The sequence below is a fragment of the Osmerus eperlanus genome, chromosome 5 (assembly GCF_963692335.1).
Source record: "Osmerus eperlanus chromosome 5, fOsmEpe2.1, whole genome shotgun sequence".
Lineage (NCBI taxonomy): Eukaryota > Metazoa > Chordata > Actinopteri > Osmeriformes > Osmeridae > Osmerus > Osmerus eperlanus.
In genome coordinates this window covers 1482734-1499401 of record NC_085022.1, presented here as the reverse complement: position 1 = coordinate 1499401, position 16668 = coordinate 1482734, and the positions used below count along the sequence as shown (strand labels likewise).

General features: G+C 44.2%; 2 protein-coding genes and 1 long non-coding RNA gene across 3 annotated transcripts in view; 1 reads left to right on the top strand and 2 right to left on the bottom strand.

The window, feature by feature from the left end:
* Positions 1 to 125: 125 nt before the first annotated feature.
* On the bottom strand, positions 126 to 2938 carry LOC134020746 (uncharacterized). The gene is made up of 3 exons (XR_009930441.1): positions 2767 to 2938; positions 1129 to 1167; positions 126 to 969 (listed from the first exon to the last, which is right to left on the bottom strand). It is a non-coding gene; the product is annotated as an uncharacterized LOC134020746 (long non-coding RNA).
* A 1091-nt stretch (positions 2939 to 4029) lies between these two features.
* On the top strand, positions 4030 to 11020 carry prr33 (proline rich 33). Its single transcript, XM_062460954.1, has 3 exons — positions 4030 to 4185; positions 4574 to 4620; positions 7131 to 11020. Exon 3 carries the CDS (start codon positions 7144 to 7146, stop codon positions 10684 to 10686), a length of 3543 nt encoding a protein of 1180 aa, XP_062316938.1. The 5' UTR covers positions 4030 to 4185; positions 4574 to 4620; positions 7131 to 7143; the 3' UTR covers positions 10687 to 11020.
* lsp1a (lymphocyte specific protein 1 a) overlaps positions 6106 to 16668 on the bottom strand; it is a 29553-nt gene continuing 18990 nt past the window's right edge. Inside the window, exons 8-13 of the mRNA XM_062460955.1 lie at positions 14556 to 14637; positions 13747 to 13884; positions 13077 to 13175; positions 12721 to 12804; positions 11998 to 12109; positions 6106 to 6949 (exon numbers count right to left, since the gene is read on the bottom strand). Coding sequence (XP_062316939.1) covers positions 6927 to 6949; positions 11998 to 12109; positions 12721 to 12804; positions 13077 to 13175; positions 13747 to 13884; positions 14556 to 14637 — 538 coding nt within the window. The 3' untranslated portion in view covers positions 6106 to 6926. The remainder of the gene's footprint in view (positions 6950 to 11997; positions 12110 to 12720; positions 12805 to 13076; positions 13176 to 13746; positions 13885 to 14555; positions 14638 to 16668) is intronic.

Sequence of the window (16668 nt, the reverse complement as noted above, 5' to 3'; positions counted from 1 at the left end):
AACGATGAGGGTAAGGACTGACAGATGAGTACAGATCATTTTCAATTATTCAAGTTATTTACATAAGGAATTTTGTCCAATTTTTTTTACCTTCCCCATCGACTCCTTGTTTTTTTTGTTTTCCGCAAAGAAAGGAGCAAAACAAAAATGTCAACAAAATATCCAAGCTGTACCCAATTCAAGAAACTGTAAATATGGGTTCAGCATGGATACATGCTAAGCATACACAACACTGCCCTCCATAGCTCCTGCACAGTCAGGATCAGCATGTATAGTGGAACAGCCCCAGCTGTGTCTACTGTGGGGCTGTTTACACTCAAGACACGATCAGCCGGGGCTGTTCAGCTACATCTGCATCATGACGGTGAAGTACCTTTGTATCCTTCCCTTACTTTCAGACATGCAGAGTCAAAGGGGACCAAGCAACTACAGTTTCTCATACAGAGTTGCAGAACCTGTTGCTAGAAGATCGATACTATTCAACGTGAGTTGATTTAGATTTTGTAATTGAGCATGAAAGGTCTAGTAGGTCTAATATGTCCTGTGGTAAATGATGGTGCCTGCAACCATGCATTAGTAAGTATAGGTTGTGATAGGAAACCCTTCTCTACAAACTGGAAGAAGGGTTTGGAATCAGAGCTAGACTTTTCCACATTCAATAGAACAGAGTATAAAGGTTAAATACATAAAATTAAAAAAAAGAGTATCACATCATGGTAAGTCAATGTCTGTGTTTGTACAGTAGTGTACATCTCGGACCCTAGGAGTCAAGCCAAACCTGAAAATGTAGTGTTTTCATTGTTGTAACGAGGAATACATTTCTGTTTAATAAAACATTGGCAATGGTCCAGAAAACACACATTGCATTTTACTATCATTACTTTGTACAGTTGAGACTGATAGGGAATTGTAGAACAGAACACTCATGATAAAAGCATGTAAAGAAACAAACATTACTTACCCTCAACACTGAAACCAAAAAAGAAAGAATGTGTTTAGATAGATCCATAACAACTCTTTAATGTAAACTGTTGGTGCTGTTATAGGGGCTGTTATAGGGGGCTGTTATAGGGCACTGGAAGAGGATGACAGGATGAGTAGATGGTGTGGATTAAAGCCAATACTTACAGGTCCTCGGTATCAGACATGGCGACAGTGGACTTGCACCTGGAGCGAGAGAGGAGAGACACTCTTAAAGGAACACAGGGATGGTCTCACACAGGCTGGCAGTATATATAGCGAAGGATAGTGTTACAGACTTAAAAGGTCTTCTCACAACCAAGACCACCCAGCCCAGCCAGTCACTGCCCCTCCTCGACACCCAATCAAGGCCCCCCAAATATTTTCAATAGGATGGTGAGATTAGTTATGTGTGTGAGATTGTGTCCTGTTTTGTAAGTTATATGAGATATTCAACTGAAATTTCACTCGCAACGCGAGAGGCATCTCAGATGGCAAATGAGAAGACTGCCAAACATAGTGACAGTCATCTTATTCCTTGAGTCACAGCACGTGGGTGACACGTTCAGACGTTGACACAGACCAAACTCCAGGTTGCAGTAAAGTCCAAAACCGATTCTACTTTCTGTTTTTAACTGTGAGATATTTGAAGGTATATTTTAAGAAAGTGTTCCTCGTGTGTGTGTCTGCAGTGTGAGCATGGCGAGAAGGCCCTTGCACATCATAACTCCTCCAGAGGCAGCTGCAGGCCCCTGCACATCATAACTCTGCAGGCGTCTCTCAGAGCAGGGGCAGGGTCCCATGACTCCTCAGATCAGGTTCTCTTGGAGTGGGATCCATAACCACGCCTTATCGGGTCATCTCTAGCACTTAGGCATTTCTCAGATTCCATGCTGCTGAAATACATTTGCCTCTTTGAAAACACCTGCTATAGGCACCCAGAGGAACACCCAAAGGAAATCATGAATATTAACAAATGAAAGTACCTTAAAATAATTTACAATGTTTGATGTCAGGGAGCACTCTCATGTGATCACTCACATCAAGATCACTCACATCAGCTTTGAAAGACACACCTCAATATTGCTACTGCTCCTTTTTACATTCTCTCTAACCAACTAAATCCATTCATGAGCATATAGATGATAACTATTCATCTATTGATAACCCTTCTTCCTGATTTGGACACGTTCAATATTTTAAATGTATTCAAATTCCTTCAGCTTTTACTTCAAGAAATGTTAATCCATTAGGTGAACTCTGCAACATAACTACAAGCATCAGAGGGTGATTGGTAGATCCCAGAGTTTTGTTCCCCTGTGTGGGTCCTTGGGGACAGACTGAAACAAAGCAAGGGCTAGTCTGAAACTCACATCCTTTTAACAACTGAATCCAACAAGCTACAGGAAATAAACAAGCAACAGACTCTATTAACTAACCTACACGTGCATGCAACTACACCCATTCTACAAAATCAAAGCTAGTCATGCAACATAATCAATTAAAAATAAAAACCAACCAAACAGTGGGGCCCTCTATCGGTTCTGGAAGATCCTCCGTGTTTCCTGTTTACTCCCCACAGTCTAATCCCTCCCAGGATCCTTCTCCCCCTTGACCCCAAACCCCATGGAGCTGCCTCTGCTTGAACGCTGAAGTGGCCCACCACAGTGGCAGTGATTTGGCAAGTGTGGGTTCAGCTGTTCTGGAAAGGGACAGGCCATACCAAGCCCTTGATCCTCTCCTTCATTCACTACTTCCACATTCTCTCTTCCAACCACTCTCTCTTCCTCTCACTCTCTGTCTTACCTCAGAAAAGATGAAAGAAGTGAGCTCCCTGCTGGCGAGACTGGCTGTGAGATCCTGCCAACTCACGGCCACGATTATGTCCTTCTGTTTTAGTGAAACTCGACCTCCCAAGACGCCTTATTGGCCAAGAGTGGATTGGAGGCAAGGCCACAGGAGAAATGTCCTCGCTCCTGGCACTCAATAAGGAGCTGAATGGATTGTGTGGGGGAGAGTGAGGCTCAGGTTTGGAGAAGGGCTGTGAGGATGACATGTTGCTATATTTGCCCTCAGATTAGCTAAGCAAAATCAACCTAGGGTCTGAGAAGGACAAGATTGGAATTTCAGGCAGTGAATCATCTGGCTTCCTTGTCCCTTTCCAAGATGTGTAGGGAGCTATAGGAAGACCTAAACGTCATGTTTAGTTTGCTCACAAGAGGACTGGAGGCTGTTTATCTCAACAGAGAAAGTTTACTCAGTAGAAGAATCAGTTCTACACTCCTGGAATAGTTATGTGTAAACTAGTGCACCAGGTTCATGGTAGCGGATTATTGCAACTGGAATTGTAACTTATTAAGACACAATAATATAACACTACTACAGATTTTCTTCTCATTGTGCTAAGAAGGCATCTGCATTTCAACTATTTGTGCATGTAACCCATCCGATTAAAATGTTAACTGGATTGTGATGCCATTCATTCTACACACCTTAATTTCCTGTGTGGCCTTGATTGGTCTGATTCACTATGAAGGCTGTCCTTAATCAGAAGCACTGTGATTGGTTTCTATCAAAGTCAGGATTGGTGTGGACTGGAGCAGTTTGGGCGGTGAGTGCTTGTAGCTCCCTGCAGGGGGCGCCACGCTGACAGTGTTGGGGTGCTCCGGGCACCACCTGGAGGTGATATCCAAGGGCCAAAATCTGATAACTTTGGGGGCACAATTACGTAGACATTTTCTCAAGAGCAGTTCCTGGGGGGGAGTGGGGCTGTAACACATAGCCTACACTAAACTTAAAAAAACATTATTATGTGTCTATAATCAGCTTGTGTTAATAACTAATAATAAGTATTACTAATGAAATGACTTACCGGTAGTTATGTTTACAGTGATATATTGGGGGGGACAAATAATATTTTTCCCAGGAAAAATTGGGGGGAGTTGTTGGTGCCCCCCCCCCCCCCATCCACCCTGGGATTTCGGCCCCTGGTGATATCTATGGAGCTAAGGACGCCCCCTGCATCGCTGCCTGTGGCTGTACGCTGTCACCACGGAGCTCATTCTGAGCACAGGGCTCAGGGTTTATTTTTGGACTGCCATGGAGACTGTTTCTTCCATTTGGAGGAAGGGGGTAGAGCTGAGCTCAACATGAACTTCCCGCTCTGACACTCCGGGCTGGGACGAGCAGGCAGCAGCCAAGCGCCCCTGAGCTGCACCCTCACAGGTAAACACAACACTAGTCGCTTTTTTCACTGTAGAGGCGTGTTTGCTTATTGTCAGGGGGCAACCCTGAAACAAGCGTTTCAGCCTGGCCTCTAAGCAGACTGTGGCTCCTTTGTAAAGATACCAGTCTCTGGAGAGCTAAGAGAGTTTCAATGCAATACTGACGACCGTCAGATTGGGAAACAGGCTGGATATTGTTTGTTGCCGGTGACTTGAAGGCATGCACTGGTGGGTGTTGCAATCCAGGATAATGAGAGATTATACAAGGTTTAGGACAATGTCTTGATTGCAAATATGCATGAACGCATATGACAAGCTGTCTCCTTTCCAATGCAATGTTCGAAATGTTCTTTAATGTTTGTATAATGTATTTTCTTCTGCTCTTGAAGGGGACACAGTCTGGAGTGTTTGCCATCTGTAATAAGCTCTGTACCTGGTAAGTTCTCAAATAGGTGTTAATAAGCATTATTCTCTGTAAACTCATAATGGTATTGCGCGTCAGTGTTTTTTCTGGAGGGGGGCGAGAATTATTTTACTTAAGGTAGACACCAGGAGGCCTTTGTGAGATGCTTGGTTTTACAGCTTGGCTATTATTACTCTTTCCTCTTTTGAACTTGCATCTTGGAGGTGTTCCAAATACCAAACCTACCCCAGCCTTAAAAGGATGACCTCCCTCTCATGTGTCAGGCAACAAGTTCAGTCTGTTAATGTAGAAGTGTGGTGTCGCTCAGCCATGCAATGGCTTGCCCGCAACTCAGCCTGGGTGACAGCTGAAAATCATTTCTGCTGCCACTTTTGTAACCCATGTAGAATATATGCAAGTAAATGTCGTTTGGGGTGTCACATTATTTAAGTAATATGCATGCTGTAGATGTGATTCTGTCATTTTAATGTCATTGGTGGTCAAATCACCATGGATGGTGACGTAGCAATTACATTTTACTCAAGTTCACACATACTAACGGGTTCTGTAAATCTAAACTGTCTTCTTTGCGATTTGTCTTAGCTGCACTAAACATGGTCAGGACGTAGCATGCACAGAACCTAGCCTTTTCTGGACCTAGCGTGTGCTGGACCTAGCATGCACAGGACCTAGTGTTCACAGGACCTAGCATGTTCTGGACCTAGCATGCTCTAGACTTAGCATGTTCTGGAACTAGCATGTTCTGAACTTAGCATGTTCTGAACCTAGCATGTTTTGGACCTAGCATGTTCTGAACTTAGCATGTTCTGAACCTAGCATGTTTTGGACCTAGCATGTTCTGAACTTAGCATGTTCTGAACCTAGCATGTTTTGGACCTAGCATTTTCTGAACCTAGCATGTTCTGGACCTAGTGTGTTCTGGACCTAGCATGTTCTGAACCTAGCATGTTTTGGACCTAGCATGTTTTGGACCTAGCATGTTTTGGACCTAGCATGTTCTGGACCTAGCGTGTTCTGGACCTAGTGTGTTCTGGACCTAGTGTGTTCTGGACCTAGCATGTTCTGAACCTAGCATGTTTTGGAACTAGCATGTTCTGAACCTAGCAAGTTTTGGACCTAGTGTGTTCTGGACCTAGTGTGTTCTGGACCTAGTGTGTTCTGGACCTAGCATGTTCTGGACCTAGTGTGTTCTGGACCTAGTGTGTTCTGGACCTAGCATGTTCTGGACCTAGTGTGTTCTGGACCTAGTGTGTTCTGAACCTAGTGTGTTCTGGACCTAACCTTAGAAGAGAAGTGAGCAGGTGACAAGCGGGCCTCTTCTCTGCTTTCAGCCTAAAATTAGGCAGAGGAACCTTCCAGTATCAGCTGTGGGCCTTAATTGCTGGGTGTGTTGAAATTGACCGGCCTCCTTCTCTACATCTACAGCATTCACTCTGCATTGCTAATGAAACACATACCACAAACATTACACCGCTCCAAGGGCATTGCTGAGCCAAGTAAAGTATAAAATGTTTTTATTTCATGTAAGAATAAAGAATAGTACACAAATTACGGACAATAATGGAATTGGCAAATGGCAAAGAAGGCATAAATAATGTGATGTCCTCCAGTGTGAAGCCATAGTTGTGGTTTAAGGTCAACTTGTAAGGTCAACTTGTAAGGTGTAAGTGTAGGTATGTGTGAGAAAGCATATGCGTGAACAGAATTTTTTTAAATGTAACTATTCAAACTAAACTATCATTTTATACAACCAATAGATTGTTACAAACTAATATCTTGCTAAACTGTCTCTTTCAAATCTGTAAGTAAAGAAGACAGGTCAACGTCAAGAAACAAAACTGTCAGAGGCTCAGAGGGTTGGCCAGTATCCTGCTAATTTGACAGTTTGCATTTGTATCCTGGAAAAGAATGAGTTGAATGAATTGATTTTATGGTTTCTTTTTTCTACTGCAAACATATTTCCTAATTACTGTACAATTACACACAGTAAACGGAGCGGGATCCAAAAGTAAAAAAACGAATTAAGAAAAAAGTAAAATAAATCACATTCATTTACACATCATCATCATATCCCAATACTAAATATTTGCAGGATGACATTACATATTCAGGTGGGAAGTTTGCTTTAACATATTCAAGTTACGTCATACAAAACAAATGGGAAGTTCTCTAAAGTAAACAAAAAAAATCAACTGTAATTTACTGAAGCTGGTAAGAAGTGTTCTTGTCACAGCAAGTGCTACTGCTAGACATCCTCATACAGCGGCTGTCAAGGTGTTGTTGAGGAGTTGTTGGTCTTTGGCACTGTGACGTTCATTTCAATAGTCAACTTGACACAGGTCTGGGAAGAAAGAGGTAAACATTAGCTTAATGTGTATTCATAACCAGAGGCGTTTGCTAAGTAAAGGATACTTTTTAGTGGGGTGTGTGGAAATGAAGATTTAGACATGCCAGAACTTTGATGCTAGAAGAAGGGCCCTTCCCAGAGATCCTGGCCTCACTGTGTTTCCTGTTCTTCACAGGGGTTGTTTTGTCATGGCTGTCAGTTACAGCAACGTTACCCAGCCAGCCCTGCTTGCCCAGCAGTACCCTCCAGCCCTGCTGCCCAAGCCTGGCAAGGATAACGCCCGGCTTCAGAAACTACTCAAGAAATCCGCCAAGAAAAAGGCAGCACCTCAGACCATACAGACACCAGCTCCTTTCCGCTCAAGTCTGTCTCCTGTGAACGAAGCGAGTGCCGACCTAGAGCACAGCGACCACTCCACTCCTCCCAAAACGCCAGAGACCCCTTCATATGCCTCGCAGCCTCCCAGGTTCAGTGTCAGACCGCTCTATCAGCATGTTTCATCTCCCTATCCTCAGCAACGGGGAATTTCGTACGGCAGAAGAGCATTGTTCTCCCCACAGCCCTTCTCTCCTCCAGCCAACGTGCACCCTCCGTACTTCTACACCCCTCCGCCCCAGCGCCCTCCGTACTTCTACACCGCTCCGCCCCCACACGCTGGGGTCCCGGTGGTGCCAGGGTCAGTCACTCAGGCAGTGACAACGCTGACACCTGGGCCAACTTCCTCTGTGTCTAAAATAACAATGCCAACTGTTGAAATGAGAATACCAGCTCCCATTACAGTTGTTGAGACAGTCTCACACGCGATCATAAAACCTACTACTGTGATAAGCCCGCTGATGAAGCCTAGGAGTCCACGTCCGACATTTAAAGCGTCGCTTTCTAGATCACCCAAACCCATGTTTGAGGTTCCTCAAATTCAGATGTATACTGCAAATACATATGAGGTAATAAAAACTCCTCTGCATGATTCTACTGGATTATCTGCAATTGGAGGCACAACAACACAAAGAAGAACTCCTACATCAGAAATAAGAAGAGGTCTGACACCTACATCAGAAGTTAAAAGAGTTTTAACTCCTACATCAGAAGTCAAAATAGTTTTAACTCCTACATCAGAAGTCAAAAGAGTTTTAACTACCACATCAGAAATCAAAAGAACTGTTACACCAACATCAGATGTGAAGAGAGGTCTAACTCCTACATCAGAAATTAAAAGAAATGTGACACCAACATTGGAGGTGAAGAGAGGTTTAACTCTTACGTCAGAAGTCAAAAGAGCTTTAACTCCTACATCAGAAGTCAAAAGAGCTTTAACTCCTACATCAGAAGTCAAAAGAGCTTTAACTCCTGCATCAGAAGTCAAAAGAGTTTTAACTCCTACATCAGAAATAAAAAGAAGTGTGACACCAACATTGGATGTGAAGAGAGGTCTAACTCCTACATCAGAAATTTTAAGGCCTAAGACTCCAACTTATGATTCTTCATCATCAAGAACGTCTTCTGGCCGTCCAAAGACTCCATCCTATCATGTCACTCGTTCCAAAACACCTGTTTTTGAAATATCACGACCCAATCCACTTCTATTTGCTGTCTCACCAATTACTACAGAGACACAGAGATCAAAACCACCTTCCCCGGTCTCTCCAACAGCTCCAACAACAGAGACCGAACCGTCAAATGAGTTAGTGAATGCTAAAAGTGCAGCTACACCAAATGGAGTGATTAGTTTACATGAAAATGTTTCTAAACCAGATGCTCCCAGACCAGAGGCTATAGACGTAGTCAAGTCCACAAGACCAAAGACCCCTACAGCTCCACTGGGCCATCAGAGGCCCAAGACTCCGACAAATGTTTCACCAAAACCAACAACAACCTCATATGGGTATCAAAGACCCAGGACTCCTTCATACGAGTCTCCTGTGGCACCAACCTATGGATATCAGAGGCCTAAAACTCCCTTGTTTGAAGGGCCAAAACCTCCCACTCCTGCAACTCAGACGCCCAAAACCCTCACCTATGAGCCTGCCAGGCCTCCAGTTCAGTCACTTAGAAATCAGAGACCAAAGACTCCTATTTATGGAACGTCACCACAAGTCTCACCTCTAGCATTTCAAAGGCCCAAAACACCAACCCACGTAGCCCACCAACCAAAGTCAACATATTATGGATTGACTCCTGCTGAATATGTTGCGCATGGAGGAATCCAAAGTTACACACCCTCATTTGGGTTGTCTAGGTCTAAGACACCAACACAGGAAGAATCTAAAAACACAGCACATGCATCGGAAGAATCTAACACAGCTCAGCAGGAGACAGTCGGGAAAACACAACCTCTGGTTGAAGAAACCCACAAAGAGGACAAAACCGTTTTGAAACAGGAAGTGACATCCACTCCAGCTATGATGGTTCCAACTATAGTTGTTTCACAAGCTTCAGATGTCACAACCGTTTCTTCACATGAACCTCAGATTGCAGAGACACCAAAAGTCCAAACTGTTTTACAGGAGACACCAAGAGTCCAAACTGTTTTACAGGAGACGCCAAGAGTCCAAACTGTTTTACAGGAGACGCCAAGAGTCCAAACTGTTGTACAGGAGACGCCAAGAGTCCAAATTGTTGTACAGGAGACACCAAGAGTCCAAACTGTTTTACAGGAGACACCAAAGGTTAGTGCTCCAGAAACTAAAATAGGGTTTAAAACCCCAGCAAAGAAGACAGAGCAAAGCCCAGTGCATGATGCCCCAAAGCCAAAGACACCTATCACTGGCGTCAAACCACCCGTACTTCCTCCTGCAAACATCTCTGACAGCAACAAAGCACCTCTTGCCAAAGATGCAAAGCAAACCGCAGAAAAAGTACATGGAACTGTCACGAAAATCCCTCAAACACTCAATCAAACAGTAGACACTAAAGAGCCACCCAAGAACAAAGCACCCATCAAACAAGTTAACGGCACAAAAATGGTAGAAACCGTGTCAACCACTTCAACTCCCGTTGAGAAGGACTCAGCTACTTCAAAGGCTGTTACTGAGAGTCTGATGCCGATCAAACAGATGGACACAGACCAGGGCAAGGTCAAACCTGTTCCTGCCCTTGTTCCCTCCACACCTCCTTCATCGGCCTCAGAGACGAAAGACACCGGCAATGACTTGCCAGCAGCAGAGCCTCTTCTTAAAGTTATTAAAAAACCAAAGGGCATGAAATCGAAACTCAGTGGTTGGTCACGCCTCAAGAAGCATATGGTGGTGGAGGTGGAGGAGCCAAAGTTTCCAGAGACGGAGAATAAAAGTGAAGCCAAGAAGGAAGATGGACCCAAGATAAGTGAAACTAGAGATGATGATAAAACGGCCGTGAAGGCGAGTGAGAAGTCGGGGAGCAAGGATGGAGACGAGAGCGAACCACCGAAGCCCAAAACCCTTCAGATGTGGGATGCTGTCCTCTTCCAAATGTTTTCCACCAAAGAGAACATCATGCAGCAGATCGAAGCTAGCAAAAGTGAGGATGAGAAAGAGGATTTAAAGGATGTAGCTAAAGAAGTCCCAGCATTTGCTCATCGTCTTCCCGTGCTTCTGTTCAGCCCGAGGTTTGACGCCAAGCGGCTGAGGGAGGCAGCATCGAGGCCACTAACTAAAATTTCAACCGTGTTTGAGATGGGTTTGATAGGTCGCAAAAACAAAGAGGAGGAACCAAAAGACTTTAACAGAACAGCACGAGGGTTCGCTGCTCCTTAAGCTACATCTGCTTCGACTAGTAAATTGAGATGAACATGTTTCAGTGTGTTATTGTGTACAGGTGTAGAAATTTTAGTGATTATGTACAGGTTCCGTGTCTCTGCTTGAATCTGAATGACCTTGGTGGCAGTTTCTAGAAGAATTGGTCTGACGTTTATACTTGACAAATATGCCAGCTGTGTGACTGATTGTTTCACCGTTAGTTTCGTGTCTTCATGTCCCTTTTTCTGGTATATGAAACAATTCCCTTCATAAAAAGGAGAAGAGATATCTTTGTCTTAAAGGATTTTAGACTTCTTCTGCGAGAGAATTAAAGTGTACATGATTTAATTAATTTTTAGAGCTTCTCTTTTGTTCTGTGTTGAGAATCACCATTTCTGTCTCGGATAAATACAGTACATCTCTATGGAAACTATGGAATATGATGCAATGTAGTCCACTATGTTTATCCTCGGTATTGTTCCACTGCGGGATCCAAGGCTCACATGCCATCTACAGTGACTGTGACACAGAAGGGGCTTAGTACTAAACCAATTAATCTTAAAATTGTAAAAAGTAATTTAAATGTGGTTTTTCTGATGACTGCAAAGCCCTCCTAAGGCTCCTGTCTCCTGACAACATGGCTATCGTTGCTGTTACAGATCATTTTAATCTATGTCACCAATCCCATGGTTTGGGTAGAGGCAGCTTCAGGAAGTGAGATGTGTTTAAAGGCTTCAGTGAGGACCGTGGGGTGACAGGGGCAAGGAGGCCATCAACAGTAATGTGTACAAGCAGAACATTTATCTTTTAACTGTAAAGAGACAGAAGGCCCAGAACTTAATTTAGAAGACTTCTAATTGAATGCTTAATTTTCTATGTTTGGTAAGGCAGCTATAGTCTGGTGAGGGATATGTGTGTAGAGACAGGTTCACAGCAGTGTTTTTCTATGCATTTTTAATTCAAAAAATGTCTTAAAAAGTTGTGAAGAATGGTAGTTGGAGTGAAGATGATGGAAGGCTTGAGAAACTTGGTGCTTTTGGTGTTTGCTGAATAATTTTTAATTGTTTGGCTGCCATTTTGTTCATATATAAAGATTTAATTGGTTGGATATCATTTAATCTACAGGACCAGCCAAATAAATGCTTGGCATTATCCTCAAGACAAAACGTGTGAGAATTTATTGGACTACAAATGCCAAGTAGGTACAGAAAAAACAAGTTGTCATGGAAAATGTTGCTGACTAGAATACTTTGTGAAATTGTGTTGTTTTTTGAAACACTGCTTGATCTCACGACCAAGAATGGCTCCCTTTAAAGCAAGACTTCTCACCTGATTTTCCATCAGCATTGGTATATTCATCACCGTTCTCATCGACAGGAATCTTCTCATATTTTCCATGACCCGTCACGACAAATTTGTACCTCTTAACAGAGGGTGTACCCTGAGACAACAGAGACTGGTTTAACGCTACAGTATATTACAATAGATTTATCTGGAAACAATGGTGCATTGACCAGTCACAGAATAGTTAAGAATCATTTTACCCTACACATTCATATTCCTAGCCTAATGTTCTGCGCCATGTTACAACTGTGGAACATTATCTAACTTATCTATCAAAATATTTGGCTTTGAAAGGCTAATTTCAAGCTAATTTTTACACAGCGACTTGTGCTGATATGCTTCACTAAATGTTGTTCAAATTCTTCTATTTAAGACTCTTGGTATAATTTGGCTGAAAGAATGACAAGCATTGCACACAAGTTCTAAAAAATTCTCAAGACATACATGATGTCCTAGGTGTAAGTGTAATAGACGTGGTCTTGCTCCGTCAGAGGCATACGGGCAACTGTCTGCTCCGACCAGGAGTCAAACCTACCACCTCTGACTTCCCAAGCGCCACCACTACCAACTGCCGCAACGAAAAGCTAGCAATTCGTTGACACGGGGGGCCTGTTACATACTTGAGGAGTGAGTTTCACCACACACCGGCTACATAAGCCTTTTAAAATGTAACCTTCAGTCAGTGCACAGCTCAGTGAGGGAGTTCACCTTGGCCCCAGGCCTTCCAGGGGATGAATCTCCAATGATCTCCCACATGTTCTTCTTCTGCATCACATCACCAGGTCTGACGTCCTGAAACACCCACAGCAAACAACACTTTCAGTTGGTTTGACTCTCACCTACATACACTTGTTCCCACAAGGGGGCAGACTTAGACCTCACATGAGTTAGGGTTAGTAAATCACCATGAAGTCATTTCATCTTCAAAATAATAAATGCAACTTTACTTGAGAACAAATATGCCTCGGAAGAAACATGAGCAGGATACAGGCGTATAAACATCTGTCACACAGGTAAGACCTGTCCATCTGTCACACAGGTAAAGACCAGTTCAGGTGACTCACCGACGGTCTGGAGGGAGACTGCTTGCCGCTGTCATCAGGGTTCCTCTTCACCCATTGGGTAATGAGGTCAGCCACGCCCACCTTCAGACCCTCAGCATCCTGACACACACATCACAACGTGTTGAGTCTAGAGCCAGTGAATCCACTGCAGACCCTGACACCACTGCTACACTGTATCACGACGGTCGTTGACTTGACACTTCTCATAAACCTGCCAAACAGTTGTTGTGAGGGAGGAGGGAGGTTAGACCAGGCCTCAGCCCTGAGCTGGGGTAGCCGAGGTGACCTGGGAAACTCACTACTCAGTAGAAACACGTTTATAAAAAGAAGTGTGAGGTCCCAGACCGGGGTGAAGATTGAATTAGATTGAGGACGTGTGGACTGTGCCATGTAGGGCCTGGCATTCATTTGACAAAGATGAGTTTGAGCGCAGTGTGTCTCACGGCAGCAAGCTGGAAGTCAGTGGAACAAATTTGGCACAGCTCATTTCCTAGTGGTCATCAGTTCTGTATGATCTCTCTAATATCCTCATTTTAAACCTGTCTTCACAGCGAACCACAGAGAGATACAGCCACAAGGGATGTCATCTGATTCTTTGTTTCTATACATCCTCTGACAGACAGTCTGATCGTGTGGTCCTGGTGAGGAGTGTGTGTCGGTTGCTCCTTGCCTTGCAGGGAGTTCCCTTGGCTGGGCTCTGGCTCCAGGCTTCTCCAGCCTCAAACAGGTTCTTCTTGGAAGCGACAGCCTCAGGGGTGCTGGGAATATCCACCAAGGCCTGCTTCGCTGCTTTAGCCTCCTGGGAACTCTGGAAAACATCCAGAAAAAAAACTTCTGTTTAACACACCTATGTATATGTAACTTAGGGTTAACAGATTCCGTCCTCACTATTACAGTATTTCTATTAAGAGTTTCAGTTAAGGAGGAGGAAGATAAGAAATGCAAACCTAACGGAATTATACAGTTCCGGCACTAAAAACAATCCAGTGAAAAAGTGGGACTATTACGTTGCCTGGGGAAACGTCCCTGTCTGGAAAGCAGGGCCTCCTGAACCGATAGTGACTTGCACACAGAGAATGACAGGTATGAGTAAGGTAGCACAAGACTGAGAGAGACAACCACGTCGTGTTGGAGGAACCCATCCATCCTCTCCCAAATGAGAAGCCAGCTGGTTTGACAGTGTGCCTGACTTTGATGTGCCAACCTTGGCAGCAGCTCACATGTTTACTGTAACCATGTATGACACAGCAGACAGACACAGTTTCTCACCCACAGAGGCAGAGAACGGGACCGGTCTGATGAAAGAGTAACGTGATGAAGGCATTCATCACCTCCTTCAAGGCAACGTCTGAGAGGGGGAAGGAGCGGGGGGAGGGGAAGGGGAGAAGGAGGGGGAAGAGGAGGGGAAAGGAGAGGGGGAGAGGTGGAAGGAGTGGGAGAAGGCGAAGGAGAGGGGGAGAGAAACAGCTGGGAGCTCACCTCAATGGCCTGGGTGTACTGCTCCAGTCTGTCATCCATCTTGGAGAGGAGAATAGGAGGCAGTGTCTTCTTGAAGCTGTTACTGTATCCAAAAACAAAGACATTCACTGAGGCCTCATGAAACATAAGACCGGAGAATGAGATAGAAAAAACACTTTAAAAAGTATTTTGGCATCAGTTCCTGTGAGTGAACAGGTCTCGTCATTTCTCCCTTGAGAAACATCCCTTTCCCACACTGAGCTTCTCAACATTTCCCTTTCGTCTTCAAACCGAGCCTTTGTGCGCTGCCATACTGAGTTTGGGCAGGATATTTTGCACAGCTACAGGGCCCTCTGTCAGCACTGACCCAGAGAGACCCAGAGAGACCCAGAAAGGTGAGCTCTCACTGAGCCAAGACAGTCTCTCCAGCAGCTGTCCAGAAACACCACCTAGGCAACGTCTCAATGTCTCCACTGAACGCAAATAAACCCAAAGTATCAGGAAATAGTGACCCCTTGCTTCCTGTATTTCGCCATCACCTCAGTGTGTTTGCATTGGTATTAGACGGGAATGTTCGTTAAAAGCATGTGGAGGTCCTTAAGGATAGGACTGGAAGTTTACACAGCTTGCTTAGGCATGACAGTGTGGTTTTAATGTGATAAATGTTGTCCACATGACTTTATTTGGGACTCTCGTTCTACTCCAGTTGAGACGATGGATTGGTTGAATGATGTCATGCTTCTTGCAGCAGAACTGGCAGGAGACACAATGGGTGAGAACTGCCATCCGTCTTCAGAGTTGGAGGACGTTTTGATTCGCTCCGACACTCTTCTACACACATGACTTCCAAAGCACAGGGATCATCACACCTGCTGATGTCGTGACTGGAACGAGGGGGAGGAAAACGTGCCCGGAAATGACATCATGCTAGAAGGGAGCAGATGTCACAGCGGAGGGTCGTGGTCTGAGTGGACCCCAGAGCCGGGAGCTCCTCAGCTCTGATAACTCACCACCAGACTGCGCGGAGCCGGACAGCAGGCCACAGCCATACTTCACTAGTGTAGCGGGGTTTGCTCGTTTAAAGATAGAAATACTTAATTTATCATAAAGTCTGGGGCACCACCCTAATATTGGTTTAGGACATTAGGGAATCCTATGTTTAATATGTAATAATCAGTCTCATCTTTAGGAATGAATTCGTTCTAAGAGTAGAGCCAATCGTAACATCAGTGAACACGCACGTCAAAATATCTTTACAATGAATTTATTCAAGTAAGGTAAACAGATCTTATGAAAAGTTGGATTATGGGTTTGATATGAGAGATTGGTTTCAATGAACAGAATGAAATGGTCTAACTTAAAGAAAGGCAGAAATTGTACAGTCAGTGATTACATCCTTACAAATCATAAACAGAGCTCACGCCAATGCCATGTCGAGGGGGAAAGAGCGTTAGCCATAGTTACGTTTGATCAGGGGTTGATCAATGATGTTGAGGGCGGTTTGCGCCAAAGGTCCATTTGAAGAATCTGAAGTCACAGCGCGGCTGCGCTGGGTCATGTGACTGAGTCTGCGGGATCTCAGTGAAGTCGCATTTGGAATTGCGTTTTTTGGTTCTTCTGTTGAAACGTCCAGATAGTGACGCGTTCACTATAAAGTTGAATCTCAGGAGAAGCTTGACGACGTCCTTGGAACGCCAATCCTGATGGCGTTCATGCCATGGTCGGTTTCGCTGGAGTCCGAGATTGATGGTCATCTTAGGGCTTTATACAGTTCGAGGGAGGACCCGTCTGGGGTCAGATGTGGATTGGGGGAAGCTGGGTTCTCAACTCCCCCCTCCTTCCTTCACACCTACCAAAGGTGTGATCTGATCTCTGGCTGATCATTCGATGGTTCAAATATTGTTCTGGACATCTTGGTACAGTTACAAAATATAGTTGAATGATTGTTTTATTATGATAGCTTCGTGTAGATACCAAGAATGACGTGGTTATCTTTCAGGAAGAAGGAGTTGTTACTAGAATCAAGATTTCAGTGAACACAACATTAAAACAAAGTAACAAACATAACACAAATATCCCTCTCATAATTCTCCACCTTGTACTCTTGTGGTAAAGTCTCAAGAACTTTCCTCAA

Coding starts and splice junctions, on each gene's coding strand:
- prr33 (XM_062460954.1), top strand. CDS start 7,144: ATGGCTGTCAGTTACAGCAACGTTACCCAGCCAGCCCTGCTTGCCCAG.